The sequence below is a fragment of the Chiloscyllium plagiosum genome, chromosome 25 (assembly GCF_004010195.1).
Source record: "Chiloscyllium plagiosum isolate BGI_BamShark_2017 chromosome 25, ASM401019v2, whole genome shotgun sequence".
Taxonomy (NCBI): Eukaryota; Metazoa; Chordata; class Chondrichthyes; order Orectolobiformes; family Hemiscylliidae; genus Chiloscyllium; species Chiloscyllium plagiosum.
The window spans coordinates 23,860,462-23,876,441 of record NC_057734.1 but is presented as its reverse complement, the minus strand read 5'-3'; the positions used below and the strand labels follow the sequence as shown (position 1 = coordinate 23,876,441).

The following is a 15,980-nucleotide window of genomic DNA, read 5'->3' as shown; positions in this document are numbered from 1 at the left end:
TGAATCCACATAGAAAAGTTCAACCCATTATGACAACGGGTTTCCAATTCCTTTTACTTAATCGAATGGGGATATTGCTGGCTGTCTCTCCGCATTGCCCTTAAGAAGGGGGTGATGAGCAGCCTTCTTAAACTGCTGCACTCCTTTTAGTGTAGGGCCACTCTCAATGTCATTTGGATTTTAGGAGGACCTTAAGCGACACTGAGTCATAGAGTCATATAGCACAGAAACAGACCATTCAGTCCAACCAATTCATGCTGACCACACTTGGTCAAAAGCGGCCTCGATATCAAGGGCAGTCACTCTCACTTCACCTCTGGAATTCTGCTGTCATGCCTATGCTTGAACTAAGGCTGGAATATGGTCATGAGCTGAGTGACCCTGATGGAGCCCAAACTCAGAGTAAGTGAGCAAATCATTGCTAAGCAAGTGCTATTGATGACACTTACCATCACTTTACTAATGATCGAGAGTAGGCTGATGAGGCAGTAATTGGCCAGTTGGATTTGTATTGCTTTTTGTGTAGAGGACATACATGGCCAATTTTCCACATTGTCAGATAGATGCCAATATGGTAGCTGTACTGGAACAGCTTGACTTGGGGAACAGCGTGTTCTGGAGTACAAGCCTTCAATATTATTGCTAGAATGTCGTCACAGCCCGTCACCTTTGCAGTATCCATTACCTTCAGCAATTCTTTATATTATGTAGAGTTAATCAGATTGGCTGGAAATTGGCATGATGCTAGGGACCTCTGGAGGAGGCCAAAGAATGGACACCAGAAGAATATGAAAGTTCTGTCGTGATTTCAGACGAGGTTTGCTATAGTCATTCAGGGGTGAGGGATTACAGAGAGTTTGTTCTCCTCTGAGCCAAGAAGCTTGAAGGGTTTAAAATGTTGATGAGTTTAGATAGAATAAATTAAAAAAAAGTTTCCAAAGATCAGTAATCAGATGGCCAGATTTAACGTCGTAAATTGACTTGCAAAAGAACAAAATGTTTACACAGAGTGGTTTACATTAGGAATGCTCTCCTTCCCTGAAATTGTGCTGGATACAGTTTCAAATTAGTGTTTGAAAGAAAAATGGGATAAATACTGAGAAAGAGAAAAGGGAAAAAAACAAATGGGGAGGAAAGTGGCAGGACTTGATGGGTTTCTCTTAGAAAAAACTGGTGCAAAACAGATGGGGGGAATGACCACCTTCTGCACTGCCCTACTCTCATCTGTTTGACTGAAAGCACATCATGAAGGTGTTTTACAGAAGCTGGCAAGGGTAAGGAGGAGGGGAGGCATAAAGAGCCCAGAAGCAGGAGAATTGCCAAGGCCTAGAACCTCACTCCCTCGCGTTAACAGCTTCCACCCTGCCGCCACCACCACCCTTCCATCTCTCTCTCCCCACCCCCACACAAATGTGCACAAATAGACAGAGCTATATTTGCATCAAATAACTTTTTGGAAAGAACAGCAGTGACAATTACACATTATTTTTGAGAACAAGCTTATAGTTGATTATAAACGTTCATCTTATTTCTTGTAAAGGTGTATTTATGAATGATATTTAGTAAATTTTAATTTTCTCTGATTTGACTGAAGCAGCAAATAATGCAGTTCAGGCCAGGTATTCACCGTCCCCTCCACCCAGCCCCACTGACTGTGAGAAGAGCCAGCAGGAACCGGTGTGTGCAGCTCTGGAAAGCACGAAAGAGAACCAGCAACCTGAAAGCCAATCAGCTTCTCACTCACTGAGTGGTAAGAGTCTGTCCAACGGCCAATCACCCACGGGCATACAGGAAATGGTAGCTATGTCCTCTGAGTTGGACACTTATGCCATCACCAAGAAGGTTAAGGAAGTATTGACGGACAACAACTTAGGTATTGCATATTTTCCAATAACATATATTCAATATAGCTTGTATGTAAAAATGGCATTTTTATAGCATACAGAGTATGGCAAATCATTTATATTGTCAAACTTAAAATTCCCTTGTAAATTTATTATGTAAGCAAAGTGGAGGTTCAGCGGGAAAAACTTCGGAATTAATAAGAAATTTGATGGGTTGGTGTTCGGGAAGCTGCAAAATAGGAAGTTCCTATTGTGTCTAAATTATTTGTGTTCATAAATTGAATTCAGAAATTTAGTGCAAAATGATCAAATCCACAGCACAACCTTTTCATGCTAAAACACATGGTTCAGTCTGAGGATGCACCTTGGAAATGAAATCAGTCACGGTTCCTGGCCTTGACTCACCAGTAACCTTAAAGTGTATGAGTTAGAAAATCACAGCTCCAAGTTTCACTTTGGAGATTTCAGCCATAATCAAATTTGGCTCTTCAGTTCACTACTGAGGAGGTAGTGCACTGTCAGAGGTACAATTTCTCAGATGCTCCCAGTAGGAGTATCGCATCTATTTTGGCACTCTGCTTTAGAAAGGACACAAAGTGGGTTACTAGAGTATTTCTGGTGATGAGGATTATAATTATGAGTCGATGGTGTTATAGTCATAGAATCTCTACAGTTTGGAAGCAGGTCATTTGACCCATTGAGTCCACACCAACCTTCCGAAGAGCATCCCACCCAGACCCATTCGCCTTTCCGAAGATGATGGAGATTAGAGTTGAGAGTGTGGTGCTGGAGAAGACCCAGAGGAAAATGTTTTACTCAATAAGATGTTAGGATTTGAAATATTCTGTCAGGTAAGGTGGTGGATACAGATTCAGTAATGGCCTCCAACAATTATAAATGATCTAAGGAGAAGAATTTGTAGATATATGTAGATAGAGTTGTGAATGGAATTAACTGAATAGCTCGTTGAAGAGAAAGCAGGGTTAATGTTTTATGTCCATGACCTTTCTTCAGAATGCCCTACCTGCTAATGTGGTCAACTCAGCCACATTAGGGAGCTTTAAACAATCCTTAGATAAGCACATGGATGATTTTGGGATAGTGTAGGGGGATGCGCTGACAACAGTTCACAGGTCGGCGCAACATTGAGGGCCGAAGGGCCTGTTCTGCACTGTATTGTTCTATGTTCTATTTTCAGAGCCAATTCTGAAGAAGGTTCACAGGACTCAAAATAACTAACTGTTTTCTCTGTACAGATCCTGCCAAATCTGCTTAGTTTCTCCAGCAATTTGTGTTATTGTTTGTTTCTGATCTTTGTTTACTTTGTTTTTTTTATGAATAGCTCTTTGCCTTTGGCTTGGGAATAGATTAGACCACTCCTCCTTTAATAATTCAGACAATTGTAGAGATTGTAACTTCTTCCCCATTACCTTTTATAGCAGGAAGAACCTTTGTATGATTACTTTTCCAGTATAATTGTTTATCGACAGAATCTAATTCAATAACAACATTATTTTTTAAATTTCAGAACATTTTCTATTGTCAAAATAGTGTGTAGCTTCTGTTCTTGCAGGTATAATCTTCATTTGAAAATTAATTTAAGTCATGTTGGAGGAAAGATAATGAACAATATTAACATCTCTAAATGTGTGTATAATAAAAGTCTTGTGAATAGCTCACATTTCCTTCAAGAGTCATATTTACTCGCAGCCACACATTCGTTTTTGCACTTTTGTCGATATCCCTATAATTTAAAAAAATGAACCTTCCCATGGAGGTTGTTCATACATAATGCATATCATGCATGGAATTACGCCTTTATACATACACACTTTGTATTGTTACACCTATATTTGGCCGAACATTTGGCTTGCAGAAGACAACAAGTGAACAAGTCGGATACATACGAATTAGAAAGGCTTGAATTTCACCAATTGTGAAGTTGCAACAGCCATGAGTGAATAATGGTCAGTCTAGAAAGGTAAAATTGCCATAGCCACAGAGCACCATTGAGGTGCTGTCTCGTTTGAGAGAGAAAACTAGTGGTTTAACCTGAAGTTCACCATGCCTCAAGCAAGGGGTGAGATTGAGAAGATGGGACCTTCACAGTAACCTCAGCTGGTGCAGGTGTTGAGCCCAAAATTATTAAATCAAGTTGTACAACGTACTTAAAATACTTCTTAATCCTTTTAATAGGCTCCTCATTAAACTGAGTGCTTACTGTTGCAAATAGGAATAATGAATTGGTTAAAAATGTAAGAATAAATCTATTATTTGAAGGGCCATTACCTATGGCTTCTAGGCACATTTATGGTGGACAGCAAATGTGGACAATTGCAGAGCCTATCAGTGGTTGCTGTTTGTAACCTCAGTCCCCACCTGAACTCCTGAACAGTGCGGGAAAAGAACTGACTGAGTTAACAGGAAAGGCAGCCTTTTTTTTAAGGAACATCAACATTTTTTGTATAAACAAGGTAAAATGTGAGCTGCAGGTTTTGCCTGTTTAATGAAATAAATGCTTATGTTACACGTTTTCCAAATAAAATCATTCTGTTTTTGAATTCTAGTAGTATTTAAACTTTGTGTATTATGCTGTGATGTTAATTCTTACAGCAGTTGCATTTATTTATGATATTGTCATATTGGAAAGGGAGTGTTTCATAATAGACTGGAACTAAAGCATGATTAAATCAGAGTTGCTTAATATACCAAGTGATATGCCACATATTGAGGGTGAAAATGTAAATTAATTCTATCCTTTTCTTAATGTTATTTACTTCTTGATGCTGGCTAAAAAAAAAGTCTATACCATAACCAGATGAGCATTAAAGAGCTCCTCAGTATTGCATGCAGAACTTTATTTATGTGACTGTGGTATTTGTTTGTCCACCTGCATCTGTTAGGGGAAGCGGTTTTATTTGTTTTCCAGAGGCCAATAAGAAACAGGTTCTGCTGTTTCTTAGAGGGGATCTCTTCACACTAGTGGAGAAATGTACTTATATGAGTGCACATGCATGTACACACACACCATCCTTGTAACAGCATAACCTCTGACTTGCCATTAGTGGGCAATTATTACACATGTCTCATTTTATTGATGATGCTGCCCCTTGTGTTATAAAGCAGTGTAGTGACTATTTCCATATCACATTCTTTGGACGATAATAGGTTTTGTAGAATTTTTAATGTTTTAATAGAAAATAATTAGAAAGGAAGATAATCATTTCTTGACAGTTCAGGGAAACTCTCTAACAACACAAATGCCCTCGAAATGATCTTTTGGCCTCAGAACATTTCTCTCCAAGAACTGAAGGTTGTGTGTATAATCCAGTGGATTCTCTTGTTCACATTAAATTGGAGTATACAATGTCATTGGGAAATAGTATTTGTAAGTATGTATTGTGCTGATTTTTGATATGTGCTATGCCTGTAATGAGTAACTGTTATTGTATTTGACTGAACTTTAGTTCTCTTTAGAAACGTTATTTGAAGTTGTCCTGTGTGTTTTTCTGAAAGGTCAAAGACTCTTTGGAGAGACCATTTTAGGACTGACCCAAGGCTCTGTCTCAGATTTACTTTCTCGGCCTAAACCTTGGCATAAGCTTAGCCTGAAGGGGAGGGAACCATTTGTCCGTATGCAGCTGTGGTTAAGTGATCCATTCAATGTGGAGAAGTTGAGAGACATGAAGAAAATAGAAAAAAAAGGTAAGCTTAATCCAAAAACAGATGTATGCAAATAAGTGAATTAAAATTTCAAAACTACTCCTGGTTACTAAATATAGTGTAACTAGAATTGACTTGGAACCGAATCCAGGAGCTGACTGGGCCAATTCGGATGTCCTATTTTTCCATTTGTGTAATGACCAGTTCTAATGACTTGGTTCATGTGGACTTTCTAAAATACCCTAATGATAACACATTCCTATTTGCATTCCTGTCCTTTCCTGAAAATATACAATGTTGCCACACCACACATGCATGAGTCGGTCCACTCCACTTCACAATACTTGTTTCATCAATTAGGGAAAGTTCCACGATGTCTCCTCTGCCTGTCTATGGCTGCCCTTTAGCAGGTAACGAATAGGTTGAATTGTGAATTTCCCATGTCAGCAGGTGAAAGAGAATGATGGCTAGATTTTATTTTAGTTTCACTTTTCTACCCAGAACAAACACATAAATGGTTATACAGTGAGCACCTGTATGTCCTTACGACCTATTCTGGATTAAGTTTGAAAACAAAGTTTCCGACTGCCTTCACCAGTACAGAAGCTCCAAAACCCCCATCAAACTCCACCTTTCTTTTGCTCTGCCCATGATTTTCTCCAGGACAGAAATCCATCCTTGGAGATTCTCACTGCTTCTGGTAGCTGTTATTTATCACTGTGATTTTTCATTGATTTAATGCAGTATATTTAAGCATGTGCAAATGCAATAATACTTACTTTGGATGGGGAAACTGGGTGGATTGAAGAGTTCTAACTAAACATTTATTTTGTAAATATGCATAGCATCTTCTATGTGATCAAGCCTGGAATGAAATGCCAATCAATGAGCCCTTTATGGAAAAGGTGGTGGCTAGCATGCATGAAAAGAAAATACAAAACTGAAAAGTTACTAATAGTTAAAAGACCAACTCCTAGAATTTTAACCCTACTTAATGTTGTGTTTACTAGGTACAGTAGAGAAACTAGAATTGACTCTGTTTAGGGAGAAGCCTCAGCTACCCTCTCAGGTTCATGTGAAAGATTCCATGATATTATTTCAAGGAAGGACAGGAGAGCTATCCCAGTGTCCTGGTTATACTTAATCCTTGAGTGATATTAAATAAAAGGCAAAATATCTGGTCATTATCATATTGCTGAGTTGGTGCTTTTCCCACAATACAGCTGTGACTATAATTCCCGAAGTATTTTATTTGTTGTCAAGCCCTTTAAGACCAAAGGGCACCATGGAAGATGCTACAAAATGCAAGTCTGTCTATGTCTGAGAGAGAAATCCAACCCAAATTCTAATTTCTGATGGCTATCCAGTGGAACTGGCACCATGCAGAAAGGCAGCGTCTCATGGAGAGGGAGAGAGGGGAGTAAAGGAAAACATATGAATATATTTCAAAATGAAACTCCAAGCAAGTTAATGCTGTGCTGAGTAATTTTATATGATTAAGTGCTGCCTTCCATATTTAGTATTTTTTGACAGGTATCAGACATCTCTCATCAAACAGTGTGATTTGTGCTAAATTGGCCTCTCAGGAAGTGATTTGACCAACAGGATTTTAGGGTGTATTTTTCCAGCTCCCATTGGTCCTCCCATGATGCTGTGCATTGTGACCCTCTTACCTGATAGTATCTATTGGTGCTCTTCCCTTTTCTCTTATTTTCACTTCACATTGCCCTAAGTCTCCCCTTAATTTGTTCGGCTTCTCTCTAGATCCTCCCCGTTATTTTTACTTTGGTGAAGCATGTTGCAAAGAAAGGCGGTCTCATGGGTGGAAGGCTGCCTTTGAGAGATGATGCAGGGAAAACGTGGCCTCCTTCCAAGGGGCTATGTTTACTTTCTATTCAGTTTTTGTAAATTCACTCAAAATAGAACGGAAAGACGCAGATCTTTTCTGTGTCTCATGGGTGCTAACAGTTAGGAGCTATGTCTCACCGGTATAAGGAATTTAGCAATTGACTGTTCAACCAAGGACAGATGGTACAATCCTGGCTTCAAAGTTTTACTCAGAATTAAAGTAGAATAACATGGCGCCTCCCCTCCGTCTCTGTTTACTTGTTCTTTCTTTCCTCCCTCCCTCCTATTTTCATACAGTCTCTCTCTCTTTCTCTCTCTCGCCATTTAGAGATGCTGTATCAGTTTAATAGTGCTACATTCACCCATTGTGTATCATTCAGCTATCTTTATTACATAGGTCTCATAAGTTAGAATCCTTCGGGCTAAATTTCAAATCATTGCAACATGAAACTGTTTTTAATGGATAAGAAATGAATAGGTTCAGTAATATACGCCCAATTCATTGCACTTGTTGTCTGCTCTGTTGGTAATTTGAAAATTACCCCCTCTGTCTTGCAGATCTATGTGATTAGCAGCAAGCTTTTCTATCAACAAAACAATTGGTGCTTCTTTAAAATTTGCAATTACATTTCCCACTTCCTTTTTCTCTCTTGCATTCTTTCTTCCTTCCTTCCCTCATCTTCAGTATAGAATCATAGAATCCCTACAGTGTGGAAACAGGCCATTAGACCCAACACGTCCACACTGACCCTCCAAAGAGTATCCCACCCAGCCCCATTCCCCCACCCTATTACTTTACATTTACCCCTGACTAATGCACCTAACCTGCACACCTCTGAACACTGTGGCAATGTAGCATGGCCAATTCACCTAACCTGTACATCTTTGGGGGAGGAAACCAGAGCATCCAGAGGAAACCCACGCAGGCATGGGGAGAATGTGCAAACCCATACAGACAGTTGACTTTGAAGGTATTTTGCATGTTCTACATGATGCCATTGGCCAAGTAGCCCAGTCTCAGGATCATAGCCTCACTTTAACACTCCAGCAATTTTTGGCAGGGTCTGACACCCTATCCTTGGAAAATATTTATTAGAAATTTTTAACAGTTTTCAACAAAACAGGCTCACTCCCTCACACACCAACTGTAATGTTTAATAAGTATAGATATTTCAGTGAAGCCAATTTCTTAATCAGTTTAGAAATCTTGCACATCAGTTATCTGTGTCCATCACAATTCAAGTTAAATTAGGTTCAGATTTCATACATTTGTAAAATCGTGTAGTTGATTAAAATTGAATGGCTAGTAAATATAGTCAGTAAGCAGGTTGCAAACAGGCTTGAATTCTTATTAACCAGGAAAACCCAAGGCATTTTTCCTACTTTTGTGGATGTATTTTGGATGGTGAGTACACCGCCATTCTGTCACAGGTAGAAAAGCTCACCATATGATCCACCATTTGGCCAAATAAGAGCTGACAGGCAAGTGAGGACGAATATCTCGTCATCTCACAGGCCTCAACACTGGCGACGTGGATCACCAGATTCTGGATCCTAAATTCCACCACACAAGGTCTAATACTCAGGGGATTCACTGTGAGAAGGTAAGGTTTTGTTTTCTTCTCACATGATCGGGGTAAAGCATTTTGAGGCCACTTTCTCGCCCATTCATGCCTCCAATTACCTCGAGATTAGGGCCGTTAGAAGGGAAACTAGCAACCTTTCATCTCACCACAGAGGCAGATGAGCCAGGGAGGTGGCGAGTTGAAGACCTTGTGTGGCCATTAAATGACCATTTAGGAGCATTCATTGCTGATGATTTCAGAGTGTTACCCATGGACCTTCTCTCTCAGAATTTAATTGCTGACATAGCAACAAGGTAATGAATTTCCCTGAAAGCCCAGTATGTCTCATTATTTCACTTCCTCACCACCTCTCACCAGCAAGAGGGAACATTGTGCCCTTCGAGTTGAAAGCAATGTTCATAACATAAAAAACAACTTTCCAAATTTACAAAGAAATGCATAATGTAGAAACTATACTTGCAGCAGTAACAATGTTTCCCGTTGATGTTTATCAAAGGTCTGTGTCTGTGCAAGAAGCTTTGATTTCAGAGGTTTCCAAACCCATAATAATGAGTTAATGATGTTAAACTGAGTGTGCTACAGACAACATATACAGCCCCCAGCTACATTCAGGCACCAGCAGCATAGAGAGTCTTCATGGAGAACCCGAGCTCTGCAACTCCATGTCGTCTTTGAAATTTGGCTAAAACAGTTTATCTCTATGTCTGTGATAGCTAAAGTACATGGATGATTGAAGTCAAGACTACCTGTTTACTGAGCATACCAGAAGTTCTCAACTCAAAATATTTTAACAAAGGTTTTCACTTGAATTGGATATTAGCAAATAATGATGATGTGAATGACTGAAACAAAAATTGGATATATTATTAGTTTACATAGTTTAAGTACTTTACCTTAAGAGGATGGATACTATTCCCTATATTTCATGAAGTTATTATTTAAAATTACTGTGGTACACTTGTAGTGGGTGTACCGGTGTTAATCCATCGTCTGTATTTTGTCGGTGGTAAGTGAATGCACAATAAAACCATTGTAGGATGCAGCAAGAAAGATTAACCCAAGACACCCTCCAGAGGATTTGAAGTGTAACTGTTGGTCAAGTTTATACATTGTGATTTTTAAGTACTGTAATTGAAAGTATAAACAGTACAGCAGTGTTCCCGCTGCTAGATTCAGGATACTAATGTCTTCTACAAACAAAGCTGGTCTGTATAATATGAAGTTGTTGTTTCTGTCCAGACCTATTTTCTCTGTCACATACTGTTAAGTAAGCAGCCCTTGGCTTTCATACTTAGGCCAATCATAATTAAAATACAAGTAATTGTGTCTCAATGTTCCTTTTGATCATTTGAGAAGGACTCCTTTGTTGTACTGTAAGAATAACAGAAAATTTGAAAAGGAGGAAAAGTTTATGCTTTTATAGACACACTTCATGACCATGAACACCTCTATCTGCTTTAATAAAAACTGATTCAGTTCCCATTCAGTTCCCAATCAAAGTGCTGGAGAAACTCAGCAGGTACGAAAGCATCCGGAGAGGGACAAACAGAGTTAGCACTTCAAGTTCAACGTGAATTTTCTTCAGAACAGATTCTCACTGTGCTTCATAACAGAGAAGCATGTTTTAATTGTAGTCTCTGTTGTGGTGTAGGAAGCACACCAGTCAGTATCCAACAACACAAACAGTAATGTGAAAATCTGTTTTGTCATCTTGACTGAGAAATAAATATTGGTGAAACATAGTCGGTTCACTCCACTTCTTCAAAATAGTGCCTTCTTTTACATCCACCTTCTCAAGTGGTTGGGATCTTAGCTTCATCTCATCCAATAGACGGAACCTCAGTGTGGCACTCTCTCAGTACTGCACTGGAGTGTCAGCCTGGATTTAGTTGCTTGAGCCTGGGAGTGAACTGAGGCAGGAGTGCTGTCAACTAAGCCATGGCTGACACTTTGTCCCTACCTTGATAAGTATGGGAGATTGAACCGCTCCAATTAGCTGATCAACGTGTTACCTTTTAAGAGGTAATTTGATTCCTGGGATTATGCTAAATGGTTAGTTCCATTTTGTGGGAGTCGGTTTAGCTCAGTTGACTGGACAGTTGATTTGCAAAACAGTGTGATGACAATTGTGGGCGACACGGTGGCACAGTGGTTAGCACTGCTGCCTCACAGCGCCAGAGACCCGGGTTCAATTCCCGCCTCAGGTGACTCTCTATGTGGAGTTTGCACATTCTCCCTGTGTGTGCATGGATTTCCTCCGGGTGCTCTGGTTTCCTCCCACAGTCCAAAACTGTGCAGGTTAGGTGAATTGGCCATGCTAAATTTCCCGTAGTGTTAGGTGAAGAGGTAAATGTTGGGGAATGGGTCTGGGTGGGTTACGCTTTGGCGGGTCGGTGTGGACTTGTTGGGCCGAAGAGCCTGTTTCCACACTGTAAGTAATCTAATCTAATAGCGTGGGTTCAATTCCCACACACTGGCTGAGGTTACCATGAAGGACTTTCCTTCTCAATCTCTCCCCTAGCCTGAGGTATGGTGGCCATCAGATCAAACCACCAGCTGTCGTGTGTCTGCCATGACCATGGTGACTCACAGTCACACCATTTTGTTCATTTCAGCAACTGGGTTAAATGTGAACAGTGTCAGTGGTGAGACCCACTTACTAATTGATATATATTTAGATAGTAAATAAAGAAAACTGCTTGTAATTCCTGACTGGTATCAAAAGCACTTCATGATCTGAAAGGAGCAGGCAGTACACTTTACTGAAAAGGTGACCTCCTGTGTACTCCACCAGACCTTCCCCCTTTATACCATTGGTTCACTGATTCACCCTGAACAATGTGGGCCACATTTTCCAGCATATGCCTGCTTAAAACTCTTGAGCTGATAATGCTTTGATAGAGTAGAATCATAAAATGGTTACATCATGGAGATCATGTGGACCATTGTACATGTGCTCCTCTGGCTTTTCCTCATAGACCTAAAAAAAGTTCTTCGAATCTTCGATTCCTTTCTGAAAGCTGTAACTGAGCCTAGCTTTACCACATACTCAGCTACTTCATTTCAGATCCTCACCCCTTAACTGCTTCTAATAAGGTCTATCTCATGCCATCTCTGATTCAGTTCCCAATCGTGTGAAGTTGTTGTCCTTTTACATCAATTTTTAGTTTGTCAAAATCAAGGCGTAATGCAACATTTATTCTTCTTCACTTCTGAGAGTTTGTTAGTGAAATTAAAATGGCATTTTTCTCTTCCTGCCCCCAAAACTGGCCGGACCAAACCTAACTTTCCTGACCTTCTCACTCAGTCTTCCTGTTATCCTTTCTGTTCTTCTCACCATGACCTCTTTTATTCTTCAGTTGCACAGATCCTTTGATCTCTCTCACTCTGTCTTATCTACCTCCTCATCCACTGCTGGCTTCCTACTGATTTTGTGTGTCCTAATTGTTGATGTGAAGTAAGTTATAAAAGAGATGTGAGATAAATTGGGAAGAGCATAAAGATTTGGAGCTGAAGGGAATGGGCGAGAAAGAGGTTGAATGTACAGATAGAACAGTTTTGAAGTACATGGTGAGTGAGGGAATATTGCAGAAAGGAAAATAAACATGAAGAGGTCAGGCTGGAGAGTGAGAGCGAGCAGAGAAAGAGAATGGAGGAGCAGAGCATAAAATGCAACAGATCACTCCCAAATATTCACAGATTCCAAGCTACGTTAACCCATTGCTTTTTTCAATGTTTTCATGTCCTGGTGCTCCTATCTTCTGTATAATCTTTGTCACCATTCAGCTCTCTCTCCAGTCTAGCTGCCAACCCTCTACTACAGTTTGCTACTCCGACCCTGAACGTTGTCTTATTCCTCTCACACATGATAAGAAGAAATGGCTGAGGACATTGATTATAGTAAGGCAGTGGAGCCTGACAATGTCCTGAGTGTAGTCCTGAGGATTTGTGTCCAGAACTGGCCGTGCTTCTAGCTGACACTGGCATCCACCTGATAATTTGGAAAATTGTCCAGGAGTGTAGTGTCCACAAAAAAGCAGGACGCATCCAATCCAGACAGTGACCACTCTGAGAGTCTGTTCTCAATCATCAGCAAAGTAATGGAAAATATCATCAATAATGATATCCAGAAGCACTTACACTCCAGTAACCCGTTTATGGATGATTAGGTCTGATTACTGCAGCTCCAGACCATATTATAGTCTTCATCCAATAATGAACGAAAGAGCTAAATTCCAGAGGTGAGGTGGGAGTGGCTGCCCTTGACATCAAGGCAACATTTGATCGAGTACTAATGCTACAGAATTGAAGACCTTGGGATAAACTCTGCATTGGCTTGAGCCTTACCAACTGGGGCGGCATTGTGGCTCAGTGGTTAGCACCACTGCCTCACAGCGCCAGGGACCCGTGTTCGATTCCCACCTCAGGTGACTGTCTGTGTGGAGTTTGTACATTCTCCCCTTGTCTGTGTGGATTCCTCCAGGTGCTCCGGTTTCCTCCACAATCCAAAGATGTGCCGCTCAGGTGAATTGACCACGCTAAATTGCCCATAGTGATAGGTGTATTAGTCAGGGGTAAATATAGGGTAAGGAAACGAGTTTGGGTGAGTTACTCTTCAGAGGGTCTGTGTGGGCATGTTGGGCCGAAAGGCCTGTTTCCTTAGGGAATCTAATCTAATCTAAAAACTGAAAGGAAGATGTTTGTCATTATCCGTCAATCACATCAACCTCAAGACATGACTGCAGAACGTGCTCGGAGCAATGTTCTAGTAACAGCCACCTTCTGCTGCTGCATCAATGATCTTCTATCCATAATAATGTCAGATGGAAGGATGTTCATTGATTATACAGTGTTCAGTTCCATTTCAAACACTCAGCTAATGAAAATTCTGGGTCTTTATGCAGCAAAACCTGGAGAATATCCAAACCTAGCCTGTTAAATAGCTGGTAGCATTCATGCCAGGCAATGATTATCACCAGAAAGAGAGTCTAACCACCTCCCTTCAAAGTCCAATGGCATTACCATTGCTGAATCCTGCATCATCAACATCCAGGGAATTCCCATTCATCAGATACTTTAATGAACCAGCACACACAATACTCTGGATACCTGAGCAGGTCAGAGACATTTTATGATGAGTAAGTCACCTCCGGACCCCTGCAATTACTACCATTGTCTACAAGAAGCAAGTCAGGAATGTGATGGAACACTCTCCATTTGCCTACAACAATCAAGAAACTTGACAACAGCTAGAACAAAGCAGCCTGCTTGATTGGTATCACATCCATGACCTTAAACATTCACTTCCTCCATCATCAGTACACAGTGAAGGAAGGTATACCATTATTAGGTTTGCACTGCAGGAACTCACCAAGACAGCTTCCACAGCACTTTCCAAACTCATGCTTTCTACCACTGGGAAAAACAAGGACTGCAGCTACATAGCTGCAAGTTCCTCTTCAAGTCACAAACCATCCCTGACTTGCACTAGAGTGGGAGCAGAGGAGATTCACCAGGACATTGCCTCTGCCGGAACATTTCAATTATGAAGAGAGACTCGATATGCTGGGATTATTTTCCTTAGAGCACAGGAGGCTGACCGGTGATCAGATTGTACAAAGTAATGAGGGGCATAGATAGAGTAAATAGGAAGAAGCTGTTCCCCTTCATAGAGGGGTCAGTAACCAGGAGGCACAGTTTTAAGGTAAGGAGCAGGTCACTAAGAAGTTAAACACTGAACAAAAGAAAAACTGCAAATACTGGAAATCAGAAACAAAATCAGAAATTGCTGGAAAAACTCAGCAGGCCTGGTAGCATCTGTGGCAAGAAAGCAGAGTTAATGTTTCAGGTTCAGTGACCCTTCTTCAGAACTAATTGTAATTGGGAAAAGGTTCGTATATATGCTGAAGATCCGCTTCCTGTAAAGACATTATTCCATTCTCCTGGTATCTCTGTCTCCATTGCTTCTGTTCTGATAATGCCACCTTCTACAGGGCTCCTCCAAAATGTCCACCTTCTTCCTCAACCAAGATTCCCCAGCACCATTGTTGACAGGGCCCTCAGCCATGTCTGACCCATTTCCTGCACTTGGACCCTCACCTCTTCTTTTCCCTTCCATAACAGCGATAGGATCTCCTTAGTCCTCACTTACCACCTCCCCAGCATCCACACCCAGAGGATCATTAACTGGGATTTTTGCCACCTCCAGTGGGATGCCACCACCAGACACACACTCCCCTCCCTTCCCTTTTCAGCCTTCCGCAAGAAGCGTTCCCTTTGGAAAATGCTGGTCCACACACACACACACACCATGCGCCTTCCCCTGCAACTGCAGAATGGGTAACACTGGCCCATTTACTTCCTCCCTTCTTAGTATCCAGGACCCGAACACATCTTCCAGGTGGGTCAGCATTTATCTGCATTTCTCTCAATCTAGTCTGCTGCATTCACTGAGCATAATGTGATCTCCTCCAAATTGGGAAAATGAAGCACAAACTGGGCAACTGGTTTGCACATCACCAATGTTCTTATTGCAAAAAAGACCCTGAGCTCCAGTTGCCTGCCATTTCCACATACCACCCTGTCCCCTGGCCAATATCTCTGTCTCAGGCTTGCTGCAGTGCTCCAGTGAAGCTCTGCGTAAGCTGGAAGAGCAGCACCTCATTTTCTGCTTGGGGAACCTGCAGCCTTCAGGGTCAATGGTTTTAGGGCCTGAGCACCTTCTCCCATGTCCTTACCCCAGTCTCCATACTCCAGGCCTTGTCATCACATGGGCTGTTACCACAAACATCCCATTGTCAGCTACTACTTGTCCCCATTAGCAACTATTGATTCCTCAAGCTGACCTTTACCCATTCCTTTGTCCAAACTACTTTGCTTTCCCTGGGCTCCATCACCATCTATCGTTTATTCCTCCCCCTTCCCTTTCCCCCACATCTTTAGTATAAATGCCAACTTTTTCCTAGCTACCATCAGTTCTGAAGAAGGGTCACTGGACCTGAAACGTTAACTCTGCTTTCTCTCCATAGCTGCTGCCAGG

At 41.1% G+C, this 15,980-nt stretch overlaps 1 protein-coding gene across 1 annotated transcript in view; it reads left to right on the top strand.

Moving 5' to 3' along the window:
- cux2b (cut-like homeobox 2b) overlaps nt 1-15,980 on the top strand; it is a 325,807-nt gene that overhangs the window by 306,598 nt on the left and 3,229 nt on the right. Inside the window, exons 19-22 of the mRNA XM_043715266.1 lie at nt 1,595-1,873; nt 5,361-5,549; nt 8,871-8,959; nt 12,301-12,398. Coding sequence (XP_043571201.1) covers nt 1,595-1,873; nt 5,361-5,549; nt 8,871-8,959; nt 12,301-12,398 — 655 coding nt within the window. The remainder of the gene's footprint in view (nt 1-1,594; nt 1,874-5,360; nt 5,550-8,870; nt 8,960-12,300; nt 12,399-15,980) is intronic.